Genomic DNA, 26,505 nt, shown 5'->3' with positions numbered 1-26,505 from the left:
TGTTGTGTGCTGGGGCAGCAGACTGAGGGCAGCAGACGCAAAGAGGATCAGTAAGATCATCAGGAAGGCTGGCTCCGTCCTGGGGGTCAAACTGGACTCTTTGGTGGCGGTGTCTGAGAGGCGGATGCTGTCTAAACTGCACAGCATCCTGGACAACAACACTCACCCTCTCCACCAGCTGCTGACCTCCAGCAGAAGCACCTTCAGCCACAGACTCATTCTCCCCCGATGTAATACTGAACGCCGGAGGAAGTCTTTTCTTCTGGTGGCCATCAAACTTTATAATTCATCTCCCCCTGGTCAGGTAAGGAACAGTGGAGACACTGTATCCTGAAAATGTCACATGTCACTTTATATCATCACTGCACCACTTTACACAGTTGTACTGTCACTTACTTAAGTGAGAAATGCTGCTATACTTTACACTGTCATTTTATACCACTACATCACTTTATTTAGTTATAAGGTGGTACTGTAACTTACTGCTGCTACACTCTTTACTGTGGTTTACTGTAACTTATCTCTGTAAAAGGCTGCTACACTGTACTTTACTGTAACTGACTGTAACTTACTCCGGTGAGAAAGGCTGCTACACTCCACTGTCACTTTATATCACCACTACATCACTTTATCTTGTGGTATTGTAACTTACTGCTGCTACACTTCACCGTGCCATACAATCACTTAGTTCTGTGGGAAATGCTGCTACATTTATAACACTGTTATCACGTATCGCTCCTTACCACTTATTTATTTTATTTAGTTTGTACTTATTTTATTTCAGTATGCTGCTAAACGGCACGCTTCGTATTGTTGTATATTGTATATACCTACGCTCAACCATATTGTCTTTTGCACTCTCTCACGCTTAGTTAATTTTTGATTTAGTTTATGTTAGCTTATTTTATTTTATTTATGTTTTATGCTTATTGTTACTCTGATCCTTTCCCACCTTTGTATTGAAACTGTTGCACAATAATTTCCCTCGGGATAAATAAAGCTTCTTGAATATTGAATCTTGAAAATCAATGACCAGCTTCTTCGTCTTGGAGGTGTTGAGTTCATGGTGGTTAGTGTGGCACCAGAGAGCAAAGACCCCTACCAGACGCCGATACGTCAGTAGTTGACACAGCTCTGAGTTGTATCAGAAGTCTGAGGTGTACAGAGTGAAGAGAAAAGGGGCCAGCACTGTACCCTGAGGGGCTCCAGTGCTGCTGACCACAGTGTCAGATGTGGTGTCCTTCAGCCTGATGTACTGTGGCCCGTCCACCAGATAGTGGTCCACTCCCATCCTGTTCAGTTTGTCCTGAAGTATAGGGGACTGGATGGTATTAAAGGCACTGGAGAAGTCTAAGACAAGAATCCTCACTGTGCCGCTTCCCTTATCCAGATGGGAGTGGACTCGGTGCAGCATGTAGAGGATGGCATCCTCCACACCAACATCTGGCTGGTACGCAACCTGCAGGCGCTCCTGGGGGTGTTTTACCTGGGGTCTGAGGAGGCTGAGGAAGAGCCGCTACAACGTCTTCATCAGGTTCGAAGTGAGTGCAACCAGACCTAAGTCTACTTCTTGGGAACCGGGACGATGCAGGATGTCTTCCAGAGGGTAGGCCCTCTCCCTAGCTGCAGGCACTTTATCCGGGCCTGCTGCTTGCCTGGGCCGGAGCTTCCTCGGATGTCCTCTGACCTGGTCTGTGGTGATATGAGGCGGAGATTGTGTAGAGGGAAGAAGGAGAGATGGCTGCAGTGAGGATGAGGGTGGGAGGGACAAGGGCTGGTTAAACCTGTTGAAGACTTCATTCAGTTCATTCGCCCTGTCCATTGTCCCCCCTAGCTCGGGTCTTTGACCTCCCTCATGTTGTTCTCTGTAGGTTAAAGTTGTACTTTATAAGATTCTATTTAAGATTCTGTTTAAGATCTATTTAATTGTCTTTTAAGTTCCTATCCATCACAGAGCGAGTTAAAACAAAGATTGATCATGTGACCCACTAATGAAAGCACTTGTTGCCTTTTTAGCTGCGTATTCCAATATCTGTGTCTGTGGAGACATTGGTTCTCTTTATGTGAGTAAGTTGCCATTTTAGTGACGCTGCTGACAGCGGTTGGTCTGTCAGCACAGATCGTCACCAATGGTTATGCTGTGTTCACTTGTAATCTGAAATTCCAACTTCTGAGTCAGGCTTGTAGTAAGGGCAGGAGTGTAAGAGGAACGTGTGTGTGTGTGTGTGTATGGATCTAATAGGGGAACATATAGGGGACGGACCGGAAGTAGAGGGGTGAATGTGTTTTAATAAAGTTTACAAAAGAGCAAAAAAAAGTCAACACACATAGTGACCATGATCGTGACAAGATGGAGGCTCTGAAAGAACAGGCTACCCTGCATTTACATCTTACTGCCAAAAAGGCGACTAGAAACCAGGGATCTCAAATCTTATGGAGTACAACTTTAAAATGTGAATACAATGCATAGTCTCATCTGGATGACATTCATAGCATTGTACTTGGTGGTGCATGTAAAGCTGACAGAAATAGTAAAAAAAGGAAAGTTAAAAGAAAAAGAAAATAAGAGGGAAACACTTCAGATGGAGAGAACAGAATCCTCTTAACAGTGTAGAAAAGCAGCAGAGAGATTCCAGGTTTGACTGTGTGACACGCTCTTTGTTTTTACATCACACATTATTTGTGATGAATGGAATCAGACTACTCATCAGTGTAATGATGAGGCATTTCAAAAAGAGGCACAGATCTCTGTGCCAGCCGAACCAGTTGTATCCCGACTGCTTGTGTGTAGCTGTGTTTGCAGCCCATGTGGCCTTGTCACGATGCTTGACAGCAGCATCCAGCTCTGCTGATGATGTTCTCTCCACCAGTTTCACAGCTTCAATGTGAAATAACTAAAGCAAAGACAAAAAAGCAGTATTTTTAAAAGGGCCATGAGTGCTAAGCTGTGTGTTGTCGCCAGTGAAGTTGTCTGAATATCACTCAAGGATTGGTTTGCCAACAGTCACCGATTACCGCTTTTTGTTACAAAAAAGACCTTGTTGGCAGACAGGGAACAAAGCTTTAATTGGCTGCTCATTCCCAGTTTGGGCTTTTCTCCGCTGTTTGCTTTAGACCCAACAACTTCCAACTGTGTCGCTTCTCAGCAGGCAAGCTTTTGGGTTTTAAGGTCTCAGTGAGGCGTGTTTCTGGATGGGTGAAGAATGCTTGAAGGAGCCTCTTATCCCTCACAACACTGATGGCTGTGAAGCATGAGCATAACCTGATCTGATAAGATATGGCAACCTCTCTGTGGCTCATTTGCTTTTGTTGTAGTCCAGAACAAAACAAAATGTCCTGAGCGAAAGGCAGAGCACTAAGGGAGTTGCAGGAGACAATGTCTTGTCAGTCTTTTTGGTCACCTAAACTAGTAGCACCAGAGTATTTCACATGCTTTTTGTTTATTTATTTTTAAATTAATTTAGTCAACGTACTGAATCTGATTTTTATTTATTTTTTAATTAATTTAGTCAATGTACTAAATCTGCTTTTTGTGTGTTTATTTTTAAATTAGTTTGGTCAATGTACTAAATCTGCTTTTTATTTGTTTATTTTCAAATTGGTTTGGTCAATGTACTAAATCTGCTTTTTGTTTGTTTTTGAATTCATTTATTCAATGTACTAGATCTTCTTTTTGATTATTTTTAAATTAATTTAGTCAATGTACTAAATCTACTTTTTAGTACATTCATAAAACAAAATCAATAACGAAGTTGCCGTAGTGATGGATAAACAGGAAGAGACTGGGTAACGTTAGCTTTCCTCCTGGATGCCTCTATGTTTAGTTTTTCATGACGGTGTTAAACATAACGTTACCTATCTGATCAGTCTTTTTAGTTTTGTTTGAGTAAATGTGTCAGTCGCGTTTTGTTTGTTGCTTGTTGTTACGGTAACATGAAGAGAGAGAGTAACCGCTTAACATTTAAACATCCACTAGTTTTACTCAAGCACTCTCAGCTCTCCTTCTTTCAGCCGCTTTCACGCTAATTCCATAGTGTTAAAGCCACTTTAGCTTAGCAGTTAGCTTCACGGCTGGTGATGGCTTCCCCCGCTCTCTCTTGCTCGGAGTGTCTTATGTTTATGTAGCAGGTAGATGGCAGCCGTAGGGTAAAATGTCCCTCGCCCATAGCCATACTTTACTTCCGGGTCTTAATTGACCAGCTGTGCATCATACATAAGCTGTGGCATGTCGATGCTCTCTCTCTTTTTTTCCTCCTTGGTCCGTGACTGTGTGAGCGTGCGTCTGCGGTCCTGGTTCAGCGTGGTGCGGGCTTCTCCTTTCGTCTCTGACGGTGACGGCGTGTGTGAGTCTGCTGTCCTTGTCCAGCGTGTTGCCGGCTTCTCCCATCCTCTCCGACGGTGTCGGCGTGTGCGAGTCTGCAGTCCCTGTCCAGTTTGGTGCCGGCTTCTCCCCTCGTCTCTGACAGTGTGTGTGAGTCTACTGTCCTGGTCCAGCGTGGTGCGGGCTTATATGAAAAACTTTGCGAAAGCTGGGCAGCGGCAAGTGGGGCCGGTCTGTGGTGGAGGGTTAGGGGACAGAGTTTCTCACCTGTACTTCACACCCCTTCTGATTTTGTGTGCTTGGTAATCATCTTGCACGTCCCTCACAATTTATAGTTGATCCCTTTTTTTTGTTTGGTTTTGCTGTGTGCATGTGTGTAGGACACAGGATTGGGGTGAGTGCTCGGTCCCTCTGCTCCCTGCGGCCTCGGCCGCTCATCCTCAGTACACTCCTAGTCATTTTTTAACCGCTAGCTTTAACAAATTGTCTCTTTTACTATTGATGTTGGCAGCTCTGTAAGTAAAATTGTAAGTCTTGGTGGGAAACACCCAGATTACACCCTCTTAGACATCAGAGCAGAGGCCATACGCTGGGAGCGGGAGGACAGACCTGAGGAGCCTCGGGGTAGGAGTTTTTCAGTCCCCTCTTTTAGCGCCATGCAGGTGTCTGAGAGTAGAACACCTAGTTCACGTAATTTGGAGATGACAGAGTTGAAACAGATGCTACAAAAGCAACAAGAGCAGCTTAACCAGTTGACCCAGAGCCTCATGGCATTACAAGCATCTTCCAGACATCCTGTTAATTACAAACATCTAGACTCTGTTATATGTAGGCGTTGTCGTAAACCAGGTCACTATGCTTGAGAGTGCCATAGCCAACGTGTTGTTTCCCAGGTAGCCCAGCAGCCCAGGCCCCCACATCCCACCTCAGCAACCTCAGTGGCTCAGGATGTGGGAAACTTCTTCCCCCTGATGTGAAGAGCCAACCATCAGGAGGGGAGGATGCAGGCTCAGACGCACAAGAGTTAGATACTAAGACTATGGCCCCTAATCTAGTAGCCCCCTGCCCCAGGGTAAGAGTAAGCCTTGGAGGTGTACCTACTAGCATCCTTCTAGACACAGGGTCTATGGTTACGACCATTTTTGAAAGTTTCTTCACGCAGCATTTTCAAAATGCTCCAAAGTCATGCTGCTGGCTTCAGTTGCATGCTGCGAACGGCCTTGAAATTACCTATGTAGGTTATGTGGAGCTGGATGTTACTGTGCTTGGTAAGGTTGTACCACAGTGAGGTATTCTAGTCGTCAAAGATCCCCCAGGCCAAGTGCTACCCTCAACCTTTCCTGGTGTTTTGGGCATGAATGTGATAAGGGAGTGCTACCACCAGTTGTTTAGTCAACATGGCTCTAAACTTTTTGATCTCCCGTGTGTGCAGCAGGCTCCCCCATCATGGCAGCAGGCTTTACAGCAATGCCATCAGACCCAGGCTCAAGCAGCTCGAGTCATAAAAGGGTTGGCGCGGGTGAGACGTAGGTGTCCCGTGACTATACCAGGGGGTACGGTTAAGTGGGTGACTGCAACGTGTGCTTCTTATTTCAGTGAGTCCTCAGGTGCTGCCTTGATTGAGCCCTTGGATGACGGTCAGTCCCTCCCTGAGTGTGTGCTCATCTCTCCAGCCATGGTTACCATCACTAATGGCACAGTGTATGAGCTTTTGAGCCAGGCTCAGGTCATTAGCTTGCCAGAGGGCGTGTGTGAGTCTGCTGTCCTGGTCCAGCGTGGTGCCGGCTTCTCCCCTCGTCTCTGACGGTGACGGCGTGTGTGAGTCTACTGTCCTGGTCCAGCGTGGTGCGGGCTTATATGAAAAACTTTGCAGAAGCTGAGCAGCGGCAAGTGGGGCCGGTTGGTGGTGGAGGGTTAGGGGACAGAGTTTCTCATCTGTACTTCACACCCCTTCTGATTTTGTGTGCTTGGTAATTATATTTGCACGTCCCTCACGATTTATAGTTGATCCCTTTTTTTTGTTTGGTTTTGCTGTGTGCATGTGTGTAGGACACCGGAGTAGGGTGAGTGCTCGGTCCCTCTGCTGTCTGCGGCCTTGGCCGCCCATCCTCAGTACACTCCTAGTCATGTTTTAACCGCTAGCTTTAATAAATTGTCTCTTTTACTATTGATGTTGGCAGCTCTGTAAATAAAATTGTAAGTCTTGGTGGTAAACACCCTTGCCTCGGTCCATCATTTTTGTCGATCTGTATCAGTAAAAGGATCTGTGGCTTTATTGGGCGATTGAAGTATTTAAAGTGCTGATAAGATTTTCAAATAAGTGTTGAAATCGCGGGCCTTGCCACGGTCCGGTCACATTCAGCTACTCCTCTGCCTCCTTTAGTGATAATGGTAAATGTATTAAGTGTAGTGTATTTGTAGCACTGGAGGCGAGGCTCAGTGAGTTAGAGGCACAGCTCCGCACCATGGAAGCTCAGTCTTGTGCTACGGTGGCTAGCCGGCCACATATAACTTTAGCCTGTGCAAAGCCACATAGTGTAGCGTTAGCTTCTGCTAACCCTCCCCCGGCAATCCTTGATCAGCCAGGGTCCTCCTGGGTGACTGTGAGAGGAAAGCATAGCTCTAAATCGAAGCCCATGGTTAACCATCCACCCGTTCCACTTCACACAAGTTTTCTCCACTCAGTGGCACACCTGCTGAGGAAATAACACTGGTTATTAGCAGCTCCGTTCTGAAAAACGTGAACTTAGCGACACCAAGGACCATATTAAAATGCCTCCCAGGGGCCAGAGCGGGCGACATTGAGTCCTATTTGAAACTGCTGGCTAAGGATAAACGTAAATATGATAAGACTGTTATTCATGTCGCCGGTAATGACACCCGATTACGTCATTCGGAGGTCACAAAAATGAATGTGGAGTCTGTGTGTGCATATGCAAAAACTATGTGGTCCCCTGCCCGACTTGACTTGCGATGTCATGTTTAGCCGCATGTCATCATTCCGTCACTGGCTGTCTGGTTGGTGCCCGGTAAATGATGTGGGCTTTTTAGATAATTGGCAGTCATTCTGGGGAAAACCTGGTCTTATTAGGAGAGATGGTATTCATCCTACTTTGGAGGATGCCGCTCCAGATCCCAGTGTTGGGATCAGGAAGCCGAGTCGCAGTTTAATACACCTCTCTGCGCTGCCCTTATCACAGATGCCCAGGAAGCAGAGTGGCAGTCTTACACACCTCTCTGCGCTCCCTGTGGAGCATTTTCCAGCTAAGTTTAGTATACAAACGCTGTGTGCCCCACGATCATCTAAATTAACCAGGTCAAAAATGAACAGAAGAGGCCCTATACAGAAAAACTTGATACACATCAACACCAAATCTGCGATAATGCAGATTTGGTGTTGATGTGTATCAAGAAAATAAAATGTGAACTTTTAAACATCAGATCTCTGTCATCTAAAGCTGTATTAGTAAACAATCTGATATCAGATAACCATATTGATTTACTCTGTCTGACTGAAACCTGGCTGTGTCATGAAGAATATGTTAGCCTAAATCAGGGGTGTCCAAACTTTTTGCAAAGAGGGCCAGATTTGATAAAGTGAAGATGCCCGGGGGCCATTAGTTCCTTCTGATTTTTTTTTAAACAACAAAAGTCACACGCAAATGTACACTATTATCAAACAATTTTCATTATAACAATTCTCTTTATTTTTTAAATGGCAGTGTAACCAAATATAAGCCACTCAGGCAGACACAATTCTAAAAACACAATTCTGCCTTTAATTCATATCTGGAGAGTCAGATAACATTGAACATTGAACTGTATGGAATACCTTAATTTTCCTTGAGTTTGATAAAAATCTTTGCTTCATGGACATTTTAAACAGGAGTTATATGTAATGCAAAGTTGTCTGTTATCATTAAAGTTTAAAACAAGTTATTTTTGCTCTTGTCTTTAACAAGATCTTTCAGAGAGTACACATCTACAGGTACACAACATCAACAGTTATAACCAAATCTTATTCAAGATGTTTAATAAACTAAAAAAAAGTGCCATAAGTCCAAGTGCATAAGTATGCTTTTGGCTTTTCACTGTTAATAGTGACAGATTCAAAACATTCAATTTCAGATTGATCAAGAAACCAATAACTTGCTGTCACTAATGAGAAGGGTGATACTGAGATCTGGATTTCAGTAAAGAGGCCAGGTTTGGTTTGAGGGAAGTCCTTGAAATGCGTAAAATGTCACGCAAGTGGGGGTCACTTAGTCTTGACCTCATTCGGTTCTTGTTTAAGTTCATGACAGAGAATGTTTGGAGCCGAATAAGTAGCAAATGTTTGCATTTCTGGAAACCTGCCTTTATCCAGCTGCCTGTAAAAGTCAACAGGAGTAAGCTGCTGGTGTTTACCGCGCTGCTCATCATCACACTGCAGCTCAATGAGCTCCAGCTGTAGCTGTGGAGGAGCATCGTCAGGGCCCACGAAGAAGGGAGAAGAGAAAAGCAACATGTCCTTTTCAATAGTAGCAAAATCCCAAAGAGATGCGATAGCTGTTGCATAACTCATCATTTGCGCACCGATGTTGTCCTGTGGGAAACTGTCGATGACCTCTTTCAAAGCTGGGAAGTGCGCAGTGCAGGGCTCTGTTTGGGACAATTGTCTTTCGAAAAGTTGCAGCTTAGTTCTAAAGGCCTTGATGTGAGCGTACAGCTGGCTCACCACTGCATCTTGTCCTTGCAGATTAACATTCAGCGCATTCAGATGCTTCGTTATGTCAACCAAAAAAGCCAAATCTGCCAGCCATACAGGATCGGACAGTTCTCCCAGCGGTTGCCTCTTTTCACATAAAAAAATGTCCAATTTCCTCTCTGAGAGAGAAAAATCGCTGCATTGCGGACCCCCGACTTAGCCACCTCACATCGGTCTGATATATTACGTCTCCATTTTCAGCCTGAATGTCAAGCAAGGACTGAGGAAACTGTAGGTGGTGTAGAGCTTTAGAGCGAATAGAATTGATTGCCTTTACCGTTGGTTTCATAACATGATCAAATTTGAGATGTTTGGCGCAGAGAGCCTGCCGGTGAATTATACAGTGAAGTTTAATAGCGTTACCTCCTTCTTTGCTCACTTTATTGCAGATCAGTGTGGACAATCCACTTTGCTCACCAGCCATGGCAGGCGCACCATCGGTAATGATCCCAGAAACTTTACTCCATGGTAGTTTCAGATCAACAGCTTCACAAACAGAAACGAAAAAATCTGTTCCTCTGGTTTGGCCTTTGAGGCTTTGGAGGTCAAGCAGCTCCTCTGTTACGTTCATGTTGTCATCAACTCCTCTTAAAAAAATCAAGAGCTATGCAGTGTCGGATACATCGGTGCTTTCATCACGGGCTAATGAGAAATAATCAATGATAGGTCCTCGACTCTCCATGCCACGGTGTTACGTGCCAGGCAAACATTCATAAATTCTTCCTTCTTTTCGGGGCAAATGTTCTCCACCATTTTCAGGACACAGTCTTGATAAATGTACCTTCAGTGAAAGGTTTGCCATGTTTAGCTATTAACATGGCCACTTCGTAGCTTGCCTTGGTGGTACTTTCCTTTGACTCACAGGCCCGCGTGAAAAATCGCTGTTGTGATGCCGGAGCAGCTTGCAGTTGTTTCACTTTTTCAGCGCGGTCACTCCCTGTTAGCTTGTCGTATGTGTTAGCATGTCTAGTTTGGTAGTGTCTCTTTATGTTAAAATTTTTAAACAAGGCAACAGTCTCTTGACAAATAAGACAAACACAATTGCCTCGATTTTCACTGAAGAAGTACTGTAATTCCCACCTTTCCTGAAAGCAGCGCCCCTCACTATCAACTTTTCTCTTTTTCTTTGCAGTCGCCATGGCAGTAATGACCGGAGAAGGGTTTGCCACAAGGATGCATAGCCAGGAAGCATTAGTTAGTGGTGCTGCCACCATGTGGTGGAAGGAGAAATTACATTTCAAAGTTTTGTGATTTATTTATTCTGTTAGATTGTGCTAGCGGGCCATAAATAATATATTATAAGACCGAAGTTGTGGGCCCTATGAAATCTTACCGCGGGCTCATTCCAAATGCATGCAGGAAGAAACTAGAAAAATACAAATAATAGAAAAGTGGCCTGCTGAAAGATGGGTGCAGTCACAAGTGGCTGTCATTTTTGGATTAGCGGAGCAGGCGGAGTCAGGCAAGCAATTACCAGAGCCACCCACAATGAGCTTCACAGTAACTCTTCAGAAACCTATGGGTGACATCCGAGACTACGTCCATATTCTATACAGTCTGTGCTTGTCCACTGGCTCTGATTACCTTCTTATTGGGAATCCACACCAAAAGTGAGATGTGTGCAGGATATATATACAGGAAGAAAACAGCATTGTTTTTCCCTCATTCAATTCAATTCAATTTTATTTATAGTGTCAAATCATTACAAATGTTATCTCAGGACACTTTACAGAGTAGGTAAAGACCACACTCAATGACTTATTTATGATTTACATAGACCCAACAATTCCTTTGTAGAGTACAGTGGCAACGAAAACCTTCCCTATAACAGGCAGGAACGTCGGACAGACCCAGCTCTGTGGAGGACGGCCATCTGTCTTGACCGGTTGGGGAGGAAGAAAAGGAGAGAGAAAGAGAGAAAAGACACACAGATGGACAGAGAGAGACAGACACACCTCCAGAGATGCAAGCAACCAAAGCGTAACAGTAACTATAATAATATCTATAGTAATGTGAATATGACGTATATGTTAAGGCAGTTAATACAACAGAATAGTAGAAACAAGCACAGCTAAGGTGATAGAATATGACAATGATAATAATTATGGTGGCAAACATGATCAATGATGAGTAGTGGCAATAGCAGCTACGATACAGCGAGACATACCACTGGTGGTGTTTTTATGGCTACAAATTTTATAGTTTATTAAACTAGTGATAGTATATATGAGTAACAGTGATAATAGCAGCAGGGAGCGTCATGTAGGACCACGGCAGCAGGCACCACCACGATCAGCAGAGACCTGCGAGACGAGAAAGCACAAACAACTCCGGGGAAGAAGCTGAATTAGTAAATTGCATTGATGAGACATGAATGATACAGACAGAGAGGAGAGAAGCTCAGACTATCAGGAAAAGTATTATCCCCCGGCAGACTAGGCCTATAGCAGCATAATTAAACAGAAGAAAATCTTATCGTAAGTCCTAGCTGTAAGCTTTATCAAAGAGGAAAGTTTTAAGTTTACTCTTAAATATGGGGACAGTGTCTGCCTCCCGAATAACACTTGGGAGTTTGTTCCACAGGAGAGGAGCTTGGTAGCTGAAGGCTCTGTCTCCATTTCTACTTTTGGAGACCCTAGGAACGATGACTATCCCTGCATTCTCAGAGCGCAGAGATCTAGTCGGGTGATACGGTACTATGAGCTCTTTAAGATACGACGGAGCCTGACCAATAAGAGCTTTGTACGTAAGGAGAAGGATTTTAAATTCTATTCTAGATTTTACAGGTAGCCAGTGCAAAGAAGCTAATACAGGAGAAATATGTTCTCTTCTATTTGTTTTAGTTAGTACATGAGCTGCAGCATTTTGGACCAACTGGAGACTCTTAACAGACTTATTGGAGCAGCCTGATAATAAGGAGTTGCAGTAGTCCAGCCTAGAAGTAACAAATGCATGGACTAGTTTTTCTGCATCTTTCTGAGACACAATTGTTCCTAATTTTCGCAATATTACGCAGGTGAAAATACGCAGTCCTTTTCGTTAGTTTTATGTGAGAATCGAAGGACATATCCTGGTCAAAAATAACTCCCAGATTCCTTACTGTGGTGCTGGAGGACAACACATCAGAAAATTGCAGGTCATCCAGCTTTTTATTTTCTCAATGCACATTTGAAGTTTATCTAACTGATCGGTTTCTTCTGGTTTGATCGACAGATATAATTGTGTATCATCAGCATAGCAATGAAAGTTTATGGAGTGTTTCCTTATAATATTTCCTAAGGGAAGCCTATATAAGGTGAATGGAATCGGTCCAAGGACAGAACCCTGTGGGACTCCGTGACTGACTTTAGTGTGCATGGAGGATTTGTCATTAACATGTACAAACTGAGATCTATCTGATAAATATGACTTAAACCAGCTCAGTGCGGTTCCTTTAATGCAGATCAGATGCTCCAGTCTCTGTAGCAGGATGTGATGGTCAATAGTGAAGGTCGTTAGTAATTTTCACCAGTGCTGTCTCAGTGCTATGATTCGCTCTAAATCCTGACTGGAAGTCCTCAAATATCTCATTATTATGTGAAGGTCACACAACTGATTGGCAACTAATTTCTCGAGGATCTTAGAGAGAAAGGAAGGTTAGATATAGGTCTATAGTTGGCTAGTACCTCAGGATCAAGACTGGGCTTTTTAAGAAGAGGTTTAATAACAGCTACTTTAAAAGGCTGTGGTACATAACCTGCTGATAAAGACATGTTAACCATATCTAATACAGGAGTGCTAACTATAGGTAACCTAGTTGGGATAGAGTCTAGGAGACAAGCAGAGGGCTTTGATGCTGAAATAGTAGATGTTAATTTGTTAAGGTCAACTGTAGAAAAGCAGTCCAAGAACATATCAGGTCGTACAGTTGGTTCCTGGGTTTGAAGAAAAATCTGTGCCAAGCGAGTTGATTTTGTCTCTAATAGTTATAATTTTGTCATTAAAGGTCATGAAGTCGTTAGTACTGTGGGTTATAGGAATACATGGCTCAATAGAGCTGTGGCTCTCTGTCAGCCTGGCTACAGTGCTGAAAGAAATCTAGGATTGTTCTTATTCTCCTCTATTAAAGATAAGTAATAGGCTGCTCTGGCATTATAGAGGGCCTTCCTATATGTTTTTAGACTATCATGCCAAGCTAAGCGAGATTCCTCCAATTTATTAGAGCGCCAATTACTTTCTAATTTTCACGATACTTGTTTTAATTCACGGGTTTGTGAGTTATACCAAAGAGCTAACTTCCTCTGTTTCATTATCTTCTTTTTTAACGGAGCAACAGAGTCGAGTGTTGTTCGTAGTGAATGTACAGACAAATAGCCTTGTACTTATCAACTTACAGTAAGGGGACAACAACACAACCTACAGGTTAGTCCAACTTGTTTGTATGAGGATAAATTAAGTCAAACAGTAAAATTACCATCCATTTGGTCTTAGTCCATCACAGTTTAGAGACCCACTTCCTGCTACAGCTCACGCACCATCTAACAGTACCATCAAGGAGCAGGAACAATGACATTCAGTGAGGGTTTCATCTAAATGCAATCCAGGTTGACATTTATGACTCTCACTTGACTTTTGTCCTCAAAAGCAGTTGAAATACCTTAGGGCTGTTGGAAATGCATGTTGTGTGTGCTGGATTTGTCTAATGTGCCAGAGTGCCTTGTACTTTAAACTGGCTGACAGGTTGTTTCATCCTGAATGTTCTTGCCCTTTTCTCTCTGTCTTTTCCTTTCTCTTCCCCTCCTTGGCCATTCCTTTCTGTGGCTGTCCTCCTTCTCTCTTCTTCTCTGTCTCTCTACCCCACAGGAGGCCATTATAACAGGTCTGCTCCCAGAGACAACCTACTCTGTGACTGTGGCTGCATATACCACCAAGGGCGATGGAGCTTGCAGCAAGGCCAAGATGGTTTCCACCACAGGAGCAGGTGTGTGCTGTGTGCTGCATCCACCACATTATGAAATTAATGTTTAATTATTTTCCCATTACCTTCACATTTTTGGAAAAAATAAAATCACATTCAGTGGTCAAGTGTGACAAGACAAATTACATTTTAAAAGAAGGAGTAACACATTCTGCCTCTTTCAATGGAAGGTAAATTAATTTATTGTATATATGTAGTTCAGGACCATGATCCCATGGTATGAGTCACAAACACCACATACAATAATAACAAAACAATGGCATGGCTTCAGTACAACAAATGTTACGTTCTTCAGAAAGGCAAGGGTCATAAGCAATAAAACACAGCCGTGCTCAATTTAATATCCTCTGGGGTTTACTGCTACAGCCTTTCTTGTTCGGGTGCTTCTGTTGACTGATGTTATCAACCTGTCGATGAATATTGCAGTATAACCGACATTACCAACAGGTCCACAACCCAAAGTAATGTTTTCCGATCAGGCGTCACTAGAATGACTGACTGTTTGTCGGTTCATTCTAAAATCACAACAAATCATTGTTACCAAGAGGATTTGTGTGACTGTCTCCTGATCTGCCAATGCAATGGCTAAGGTTTCGTTAGGCTTGGGCAAAAAAGCTACTTAGTATGACTTAAAAACAACAACTTTGTTAAGGTAAATGAGCTTTAGAGGTTAGTCTTATGATTAAAGAACATCTGTGTTTTATTTTTAATTGTTTCAGCCATTTCTGTTATTGTTCAGCAGTGATTTTGGTATGAAAATCGGTTTGGTACTTAATTGATATTGTCATTGGTTATTTTTTATTACTTAAAGTGAAATTCCGGCGTAAAATCCTCCCATGGTCTTTTTCGACACTTGCACACATCAAATAAGCCATTGAGACAATTTTTTTGTGTATAAACTATTAACGGAGGAATCCGGAAGAGTCGCTAATAGCACTGATTAGCTCGGGGCAGTATAGTAAAGGCATTAAAACGTCTTTTTTAACCACTAATACTGCTCAAAGTAACACCAAACCTCTGCAGTAGTATGAAAAGAGTCCCTACACATTAAACCAAGCACCAACAACATAGTTAGTGAACCCAGAGTTTATTAAAAGAGTGTTTTAAAGACTTACCAACTGGCCCCTGTACCAGCACCTCTCATAGGAAAGTCCATTCAAGTGGATTACCAAAGTCAATCCAAAGAGAAGGAGCCCCTTTTTTTGAGCAGTAATAGTGGTTAAAAAAGACGTTTTAATGCCTTCACCGTACTGTCCATAATGTCAGGCTGTTAGCGACTATACCGGATTTCACCGTTAATAGTTTACTCATGAAAAAAACTCTCAATGGCTTATTTCATGTGTGCAATTGTTGAAAAAGACCATGGGATGATTTCAATTTAATAATTGCTTTTTAAAATATATCATTTCAAAAAGAATAAATTCAGAACAGGATTCGAATGTATATATATATATGTTAGCCTAAATCTAAGTAAATGTTGTTTCTAGAGCAAACAACTGCAAAGTCACTTTATAAATTCAGTAACATCTCACTGAAAATGAATCTGATCAAATAAATAGCATTTCTGACATAATACTGAGTAAAGCTTATAATGAATGAAGAACACCGACATCGGTGAGTATCAGTCCTCCCTCTGCTGAGGTGAGTCAGGGAGGCTACTATCACCTCTAGGTCCGGTGATGTCATTGACTTGCATATTAAATAGGCATGTGCAGATATTGCGCTGAAAGAGGGAGGACAGGCAGGTTTGTCTCCAGAAGCTGAGTTTACATAAATTTACCCAATTTACTTTTAGATTTTAAATCTCAATGGGAATATTCCTGGTTAAATAAAGGGTAGTGCAAAATACTTGCAAAGGAAAACTAAAAAACATCTAAAAGACAGACTACAGACAGAATAAAGCTTTAGCTTTTGCTAATAACAATTTGTTATTTGCAGAATCAAATCAAATCAACTTAATTTATATAGCACTTTTCATACGTATAAAAATGCAGCCAAAAGTGCTTTACATTAAAATAAAAGAAAATAAAACAAAACCCCTTGACATCCCCACTCCCCAAAACTCATTTATGTAACACACACACACACACACACACACACACACACACACACACACACACGCTACACTGTTAAGTAATCAGTGGCCCTAAGGCCCTCCGGCAGGCTGTTCCACAGGCGAGGGGCGTAATGATAAAATGAGGCTTCACCAAAGGTTTTGGTTCCACATTTGGAACAGATAAAAGACCAGTAGCGGAGGACCTCAGGGTCCGCGAGGGCCGATATGGTAAAAGCAGTTCAGACAGATAAGAAGGCCCAAGGCCGTTAAGACACTTAAAAACTAATAAAAGAACCTTAAAATCAATCCTGAAGCGCACAGGGAGCCAATGCAGCGATTCTTAAACTAGTGTAATGTGAGCCCGCCTTCTGGTCTTTGTTAGAACACGTGCAGCTGACTTCTGGAGCAGCTGAAGATGGGAAATGCTCTTGTTTGGGAGACCAGAGAGCAGGGCAGTTACAGTAATCTAACCGGCTAGAGATAAAAGCATGCATTAGCACCTCTGTGCCGGCCAGAGAAAGAAACTGGCGAACTCTGGCTATATTCTTAAGATGGTAAAAAACAATATTTGTAGTATTTCTGATGTGTGGAATAAAATCAAGCTCAGAGTACATAAGACCGCCCATGTTTTTTACACACTGTGAATGTTTAAAAGCATTTAGTTTAGGTAAAAGTTTCTCTCTCTCGCCTTCAGGACCAATAATTAAAACCTGTTTTGTCCTGGTTGAGCTGTAAGAAGTTCTCTGCCATACTTGACTTGATATCTAAAATACAGTTAAAAGGGAATCAATAGGCCCTGTGTCATCAGGAGACATAGAATAGTGCACCATGCTTGTGTAAAACACAGCTGAAAGACTGCAAACAGACCCAATTGAAATATTGATTTCTACATAGAGATGCTTGATGCTTGTTGAACAGGTGTATTGATAAAATATTGGCTATAAGGTTTCATTGCACTTACAGTAACATGCAGTGAGCAGCGCACTACCAATACATGCCATGCTTAAAGAATAATATATAATGTATAAGATACATTTTTTCCACTTTTAAATAGAGCCCAGTGTTATTGTTGGTGCTGCTGTCACAAACACAGCTAGATAGGGATCTCTTTCTTTTTTCTTTATAGCTAAAGTTCCAAACAACACAGGACACACTGCATTTGTTTACAACAAACTGAGCAACAGAGAAACTGATAACATATTTAGTTGATATTTAATTGTTGAATTTTACATGAACAAGTAGATGGAACTAGTCAGGCTGGCTCTCCAGTCACTGGATCCATCATTTACTTCATATTAGCAACATGGCTACTGCTAGCAGCCTGAATACTGTCCAAAGTACGACACAACTGTAAGAATCCCAATTTGAAGCAGAAACTCTGATCTCAGTGGTCTAGCTTAGTAGAAAGAGCGGTTCTGATCACTCTCCCCTCCATCTGCAGGGCTCTTTTTCTTTTGTTCCACCGTCCATCATTCAAGCTACCTGATGATAGCTACTGTAAGATTTTTGTTGTTTGCTTCTTAGTGAAATGCTCTTTGGTAAGCAGTGATGGTGTAACATTGACGTTATATATGTCTAGGGATTTTATTGTGAAAGGTTAAAATGAAGTTGTGAAGCTGTGAATCTGTAATGCTGCTGTGGTCAATGTGGAAGGCAATAAAGAGTTTTCCATCTTGGTGTAATTATTTTATTACCTTCCTAAGTTCAGGCCCAGCTCAAGCTCTTTCCTCTTCCTTTGTGCCGTAAAGCGAGTTGTCAATTTTCCCGGGAGTTTGTGCCCGGGGCAGACAGTGACAGCAAGGCCTATATAGTTCTGTGGTGTTAGTTTTCTAATGCTATTACATTGTGCAATCAACATTTACTTCATAATTATAAGTTCAAACTGAAAAGTTATCTATTGTCACTCTAACGTACAATATCAGTCCCTCTTTAGCTAGCTAGCAAGACGTGCACAACCTTGCAGTAAAATCAACCAATTGGATGCTTTTAGAGGCACAACTTTCAGGCTCCACTCGCAAAATAAGAAGTTCACAAACAACACGAAACTAAAGGACATAATCGATTATCTAAAATAGTGATAAGAAGGAAAAAAAACACTGTAATTTTTACTGAAATTCTCCGGAATAATTACTATAATTACTGACCCCATATCCCCACATTATACTAATCCTGTCCAAATAGGGCTTCAGACACATTTACACACACTACAAAGCAATATTTTTATGGAGAAGAAATATGATGAAAAATTGCCAACATTTTTTGAAGTAGACAATGTTGACCTTGCTCCTCCTAACTTAAGCTCAAAACATAATTGTGTCTGATACTGACCTCATCTGTACAGCGGCACCTTCTGGTGGGGCCATGCAAAAACACCCCTGTTACTGGTTATGATAACATTGTACTCACATCAGTTATTGTTAAGATCTCACAATGAAGCCACATAGCAAAACATAGGTCCAAGTACCAGTTTTATCTCCACATAAAGTGGCAGCTAATCTTTTACCTTGTTTACAGCCTGTATGATCATCTGCCTGTTGGTGCTTGTTGTGGCCACAGCAATGGCTTCCCAATTTCTCCACCCAACTGAGAAAGTACAATTAGAAAGAAAAATACTAGTCAGGGAAAGAGGACATCCATGTGTTATGAGGTTGGTGTTTTTAGCTAGTTTCATGAATTGAATGTAGGAATTTTAGTTTTAATCAAGATATTGGAATGTCTTCCAGTGCCTGGCAAGCCCACTATGATGATCAGCACCACCATAGGGAACACTGCCCTCATCCAGTGGCAGCCTCCTAAAGAGATGGTGGGGGAGCATGTGGGATACCAGCTGCAGTACAAGAGAGCAGAGGAGGAGGCTTTCACCATTAAAGACTTCAAAAAGGCAGATGATCATTTCACAGTCACTGGCCTCCACAAGGGAGCCACCTACATCTTCAAACTGTGTGCCCAAAACCGAGCAGGCAATGGGGAGGAATACGTGAAGGAAATCAGCACCCCTGAGGACATTCCCAGCAGCTACCCCCAGAATCTGAGTGTGGTAGGCCTAACCGCCGCCTCCACAAAGCTGGCCTGGGAGCCCCCTCCTCTGGCTGAGAGGAATGGGAAGATTGTCAAGTATGTGGTGGTGTACCGTGATATCAATAGCCATCAAAATATTACCAACAGTACCACGGAAACACAAATGACCATCCAAAGTTTGCAACCAGACACAACCTATGACATCAGAGTCCAAGCTTTCACCAGCAAGGGGGGAGGACCCATCAGCCCCAGCATTCAGAGTCGAACCATGTCCACTTCCATGCCAGGTGAGAACCAAAGGACACTTATCAGTGCTGTATTATGCTTGTAGACTGCTTACTGCTGATTCATCTTACATAGCACTCTATACATTACTCCATGATTTGGAGGAATACGTTAAAGGTAGGGCGAACTTCAGTAATGACCAATCACAGCTCCTCTCATCCCCTTTAAAAGCAGGAAAGGGTGAAATGGTTTAGAGCAGCTGAGGTGTCTGGGAGACAGAGAGAGATGTTTGTCTCTATAAAGCACCTGAAATTCCACCCCAAAAATGACACAATAGCCATAATCTTAAATTAACTTGCCCCAGTGTATATTGGTGCTGGATTAGAGGGGCAGCTGAAAGTTATCCAAACAATTAATTAAAGGTTGAATGTGGGGAATGAGCAAAACACAGCCATCTAGTGTCTCAAGATCATAGTCGCTATAACAAAAAATAACTCCAGCAATCGGGTTGCCATGTTCGTTGTCAAGTTTTTCAAGCTATCAGCCTGCTCCATGTCAGTGATGAATCCTACATGGTAATGACTAATTTGGACTAATCAATTCATTTGACATAAGTATTTAATGTTAGCCAGTCTTCAACTGAAAGTCTTTCTTTGAGTGGTGTGTAATCGATTAGCTATCTCTCAACTCAAAATGATTCCTTGTTTCTGTAGCAACAACAGACACCCTGGCAACCTGCAATGCCCAATGCAGCAACAATGGAAACAGAATGGGACAGAAAGTCATTTTCAAACTCGTCAAATTTTTAAGAAAATATGAATTGAGACTAAATATATTTTTTTATGAAAAGGAATACTTTCATTCTTTATCCCTCATGGGTGAATTATTTAATATATTATTATTTAATTTATATATATATATATATATATATATCTTTTAATAAAGATTCTTCATATTCAACCTTTAAGCTTCAAAGACTCATGTATGTCTTTAAAGTCAACAAAACATAAACAAGTCCAAATGCAAAATATCAGTCTTTATTTATTCAATGGAAACGGAAAATGAATCAGTCCTTGTATCTTTAAAAAAACAAATGCAACATCAAGTTTGGAGATTTCCTAGTTAGTATTTAGAAACAAACAAGGTGGGTCATCAATAAATTCCAGTGTCTGTCAGAAGATATGAATAGTGTGTAAAGTGTTTTAGAGAGGGTGAGTGCAACCCTCTGCCATGGAGTGGGTTCTGAAGTGAACATGGTGTTTGTGAGACCCTTACTCATTCTGTTGCTGTCAGGATATTTAAATAATCAATGAAATTGCTGCTGCCGTGTCATCCTGTTAGATTACTCACAGCCTCTCTATTTTATTTTTATTGAACCTTTATTCAACCAGGAAAAAGACTCATTGAGATTAAAAAACTATTTTTCAAGAATGTCCTGGCCAAGTCAGAAACAACATCTTCTAAGATTTCAAAACATCATTCAACATACAAAACATCTACAGCAAGATGTGACAGCTTCCAAGTCTTTTATCATCACTTTAAATGTGTCCAATGACAGCAGCTTCTGAATATTCAGATGGTTTTGAGCTTTTTTGAAGGATGTAGATCTGAGGTCAAAGTGTAGATGAAACACATGTATGATGCTGGTGTTTAGTCAACTCCACAATTTGTTCGAAAACATCAGTATTGACTGAATGAGTATTTATGTGGAACTCCAGGTCACTGGATTACACTGATGTGGCTATTAGTATTAGTAAGACTCATCCTCAATCACATTATTGTATTGTATTATATGACAATATTAATGGTATTTTGATGTGCATATCGATCTGCAGTTGAATAGTAGCAGAAGGAACCTTACCACACTACATGGAAGGTCTTTTGGAAAGGTGTATGGAGGTAAAATTGTCTCAAAAAGATGAATACATATCTAAATTATATATATATATATATATATATATATATATATATATATATATATATATATATATATATATATATATATATATATATATATATATATATATATATATACATAGATTTATAAATAAACTAATACAAATATACAATAATATATAAATGTAATATATATATATAATAATAAATATACAACCTCTCCGGGAACCATCACCTTATCGTGGTGGAGAAGTTTGTGTGTCGCTGTGAACCTAAGGGCTGTGTTGTCTGGAGCCTTGTGCTCCTGGTATGGTCTCCCATGGCAGAGTGGCCTCAGGCGAGGGGCCGGACTAAGAATGGCTCACAAACCCCCGGCTGAGCGCCGCGGTGTTGTAGTTCACCCCGGTCACCCTGACTCTGACTGTTGTTTGTGCATATGCACCGAACAGCAGTTCAGAGTATTCGGCCTTCATGGAGACCCTGAATGGAGTCCTGCATGGGGCTCCAGTAAGGGACTCAATAGTTCTGCTGGGAGACTTCAACGCCCACATGGGCATTGATGGAGACACCTGGAGAGGCGTAATTGGGAGGAACGGCCTCCCTCATCTAAACCTGAGTGGTCGTCAGTTATTAGACTTCTGTGCTAGTCACAGATTGTCTATAACTGTTCAAACATAAGGATGCTCATAAGTGTACGTGGTACCAGAGCACCCTAGGTCAAAGGTTGATGATCGGTTTTGTGATCGTATCATCTGATCTGAGGCCGTATGCTTTGGTCACTCGAGTGAAGAGAGGGGCAGAGCTGTCAACTGATCACCATCTGGTGAGGAGTTGGGTCAGAGGATGGGGGAAGATTCTGGACAGACCAGGTTAGCCCAAATGAATAGTGCGGGTGAACTGGGAACGTCTGGAGGAGGCCCCTGTCCGAGAGATATTCAACTCACACCTCCGGCGGAGCTTTTCTGGCATCCCTGTGGAGGTTGGGGTCATTGAACCGGAGTGGGCAATGTTCAAAGCTTCCATTGCTGAAGCTGCAGCGGTGAGCTGTGGCCTCAAGGTCTTAGGGCGGACTCACACTGTCCTCCCGGACCGAGACCCGGACTTTAGGGTACTTGCCCCCCCTCCCTCTCCCCCCCGCGCCCCAGCCCCGTTTGTACTCACATTGCCAGGGCCTCGGCCAATACTTCTTGCTGTCCATACGCCATCACGCCGTAACACGTCACCCGCATTGATCGCGTGTGTGTGGCTTTGTTTACAAATCTTTCCACAGACGACGGAGTTTTTCATCCGACCAAATCTGCAGTAAACACTCCACCTCCGCACCACACCAACATGAACCTTTCACCGCCATTGTTGTTGTTGTTGAATGTCCGCGCATGGTCCGTCCTTCTATCTACATGTCCGAACATAACTTCATAACGCTACTGCCGTAGGGCTCGTGCTCGTACACGTGCGCACGCTCGTGCTCGTACATGTGCAAACGGCTCCGCTAAAGCCCACCTCTTTCAAGCGGGCCGTGGACGGTCCGCTGGCCGCAGTTGAGCGCGGAGCGGGTGCACTCACATGGCTTAAAGGTACTAGACTTTAGCTGAAAAACCGGTTTTGGCAGCGGCCAAAAGGACAATGTGAGCACGCTCTTAGGTGCCTCAAGGGGTAGTAACCCTTGAACACCGTGGTGGACACCGGTGGTCAGGGAAGCTGTCCGACTGAAGAAGGAGGCCTTCCGGGATATGTTATCCCAGAAGACTCCGGAGGCAGTGGCAAGGTACCGACAGGCCAGAAGAGCTGCAGCCTCTGCTGTGTCAGAGGCAAAGCAACGGGTGTGGGTGGAGTTCGGAGAAGTTATGGAGAAGGACTTTCGGGCGGCACCAAGGTGCTTCTGGAAAACCATTCGACATCTCAGGAGGGGGAAACGGGGAACCATCCAAGCTGTTCACAGTAAGGACGGGATGCTGGTGACCTCAGCCGATGAGGTAATTGGGCGGTGGAAGGAGCACTTTGAGGAACTCCTTAATCCGACTAACACGCTCTCTTTTGTAGAGGCAGAGCTGGAGGCTGATGGGGAATTATTGTCAATATCTCTGGCGGAAGTCACTGAGGTAGCCAAACAACTCCACAGTGGCAAAGCCCCAGGGATTGATGAGATTCGTCCAGAAATGCTGAAAGCTTCGGGTTTGGAGGGGCTGTCTTGGTTGACACGTCTCTTCAACATTGCATGGAAGTCTGGGACAGTGCCAAGGGAGTGGCAGACTGGAGTTGAACTGGTGGTTCCTCTGTTTAAAAAGGGGGACCAGAGGGTGTGTGCCAATTACAGGGGTATCACACTACTCAGCCTCCCTGGTAAAGTCTACTCCAAGGTGCTGGAAAGGAGGGTTCGTCTAAGTCGAACCTCAGATTGAAGAGGAACAATGCGGATTCCGTCCTGGACGTGGAACAACGGGCAAGCTCTTTAGTCTCGCAAGGTTCCTGGAGGGGGCTTTGGAGTATGCCCATCCAGTCTAAATGTGTTTTGTGGATATGGAGAAGGCATATGACTGGGTCCTTCTGGAGAACCTTTGGGAGGTGCTGTGGGAGTATGGGGTGAGGGGGTCACTTCTTTGGCCATCCAATCTCTGTACACCCAAAGCGAGAGCTGTGTCCGGATCCTCGGCAGTAAGTCGGATTCGTTCCCGGTGGGGGTTGGCCTCCGCCAGGGGTGCGCTTTGTCACCAATCCTGTCCATGATTTTCATGGACAGGATATCGAAGGGTAGTCGTGGTGGGGAGGGGTTGCAGTTCGGTAGGCTGAGGATCTCACCTCTTGTTTTTTCCAGATGTGGTCCTGATGTTATCGTCGGTCAGTGACCATCAGCACTCACTGGATTGGTTCGCAGCCGAGTGTGAAACGGCTGGGATGAGGATCAGCACCTCTAAATCGAGGCCATGGCTCTCAGCAGGAAATCAGTGGATTGCTTACTCCAGGTAGGGAATGAGTCCTTACCCCAAGTGAAGGAGTTGAAGTACCTCGGGATCATGTTCACAAGTGAGGGGATGATGGAGAGTGAGTTTGGCCGGAGAATCGGAGCAGCGGGGGCGGTGTTACAGTTGCTCTACCGCACCGTTGTGATGAAAAGAGAGCTGAGCCGGAAGGCAAAGCTCTCGATCTACCAGTCAATCATCGTTCCTACCCTCACCTATTGTCATGGAAGCTGGGTCATGTCCGTAAAAACGAGATCGCAGGTACAAGTGGCTGAAATGGGTTTTCTCAGGAGGGTAGCTGGAGTCTTCCTCAGAGATAGGTTGAGAAGTTCAGCCATCCGTGAGGAACTCGGAATAGAGCCGCTGCTCCTTTGCGTTGAAAGGAGCAAGTTGAGGTGGTTTGGGCATCTAGTAAGGATGCCCCCTGGGCCTGAGGTGTTCCAGGCATGTCCAGCTGGGAGGAGGCCTCGGGGAAGACCCAGTACTAAGTGGAGAGATTATATCTCTACACTGGCCTGGGAACGCCTCGGGATCCCCTAGTTAGAGCTGGTTAATGTGGCCCTGGAAAGTGAAGTTTGGGGTACCCTGCTAAAGCTTCTGCCCCCGCGACCCGACCCCGGATAAGCGGTTGAAGATGACATGAGATATATATATACAAATATAAAAACGTGACATACAAAAATAAACTAATTTGTAAAAAAAAAATTATTTGTAAAAATATTTTTGAGATTTGAAAATTAATGTGTTTGCATTTTTGCTTTTCTCTTGATGACGTAATTTTGAGACGTTCCTACCGCAGATCAGATTCACAAAGAAATGCTGCTGGATTTGAATGTGAAGGGAACGCTCCCTCCCTGTTCAGCCAGCAGGGGCACTGTCGGGAAGCTGTTGACTATTGTTGACTCAGCATTGATTTCAGTCAAGTCAACTCAAGTGGACACGTGATGAACATGGATGAAGTGCAAGATCAAGGATCTACTGTAAGTATTACATATCATATTTTGGATTAATATACACACATTACACTGATATGAGATCATTATCTTCACATAGAGAATGTCATTATGTTATAATTGTCATTATTGACACAATGAGCAGCTAGCACTGTCTCTCAGATTCACTTTTGGATAGGTTAGCAGCAGCTAATCTAATGTTAGCATTAGCTAGCAGCTGCTCAAAGTAAAAGATCCTTTAATGTTAGATCCTTTAGCACTATTGACATCTGTGGTAAACTGCTAACTGTCCACTCCATAGATAGTATCAGGGTTTGTACTGATGCTTGAAATCCTTGAATTTTAATGTTGTGTTTTCAAGGTTTATAAAATGTTTGGATTTGGATCAAGTGCTTGAAATTGCTTGAAATTGTGTCTGCATTTCTTTCACAACAAATAGACACAGAGTAGACTTTTAATTTCATTTCTTATCCTGTTGATATTATCAGACACAATTTTAGTTGTTTATAGCGTAGTACCGACTCTTTTAATGTGATAAAAAAGTTAAATAATAATTTTTAATATGTAGGCTATGTATTCGTAGAAATATGTAATTGGCCACAGCTGAAAGGTGCTGGTAAAGCTTGAAAATGGACCTTGAAAGTGCTTGAATTTGACATTGGTGTACGAACCCTGTAGTATATAGTAAAGAAGAATTCCTTTATTTATCCCGCAAGGGGAAATTCAATTTCACTCTTTTATTATTCAGGTTACACACACACACAGGCCCGAAATACACAGACATGCACAAACAGGACCTATGTACATGCAATTAATAGGGAGATGGGCTAACAATTGATCAGAGCCCTGAGCAGTCGGGAGTTCGGTGCCTTGCTCAACAGCAACTCGGCAGTGCCCAGAAGATGAACTGGCACCTCTCCAGCCACTGGCCGACCTTCCAGTTCCCAGCCAAGTCACCTATGGACTGAGCTACTGCCGCGAAGGATCTATTTAACAGGCTATGGTCACCTCAGTGATGTCTGTGACTTTTATAAAGTTTGTGCTCATACCAGTTGGGAAATCATGTCACATGTAACAAACTGTGATGCTGATGCTGTTCACTTTGATAATTACTTATTTAGACTGATGTTAGCGCTGTGGTAGCAGCGAGCATCTTATGAGCTTACACTGACTGGTGTGACTGTTGTTTTTGCAAAGGAGGACATGTTCATTCAAAGGATCTACAAGGACCCAGAGGTGACTGCAGTCATCAGGGAAAAGGGGGATTTTTTCTTTTTCTACTTTTACTTACGATGTTCCAGGAAAACGTGAATCACTCCATTCTCCCTTGGTACAAACCTCTACAAGGTCCCTTTTTTTAAGTGTTCAGCTCAGA

The 26,505-nt window shown here is 43.0% G+C and overlaps 1 protein-coding gene across 1 annotated transcript in view; it reads left to right on the top strand.

Moving 5' to 3' along the window:
* Window positions 1-26,505, top strand: part of ptprfa (protein tyrosine phosphatase receptor type Fa) — a gene marked incomplete at its 5' end in the record, with an annotated part of 414,741 nt that overhangs the window by 186,347 nt on the left and 201,889 nt on the right. The window contains 2 exons of the mRNA XM_083911493.1: window positions 13,911-14,028; window positions 18,805-19,386. Coding sequence (XP_083767619.1) covers window positions 13,911-14,028; window positions 18,805-19,386 — 700 coding nt within the window. The remainder of the gene's footprint in view (window positions 1-13,910; window positions 14,029-18,804; window positions 19,387-26,505) is intronic.

Source organism: Echiichthys vipera, assembly GCF_963691815.1.
Source record: "Echiichthys vipera genome assembly, chromosome: 3".
NCBI classification, from domain to species: Eukaryota; Metazoa; Chordata; class Actinopteri; order Perciformes; family Trachinidae; genus Echiichthys; species Echiichthys vipera.
Note: the sequence above shows the minus strand (reverse complement) of the source record. Positions and strands in the feature narration are given on the sequence as shown.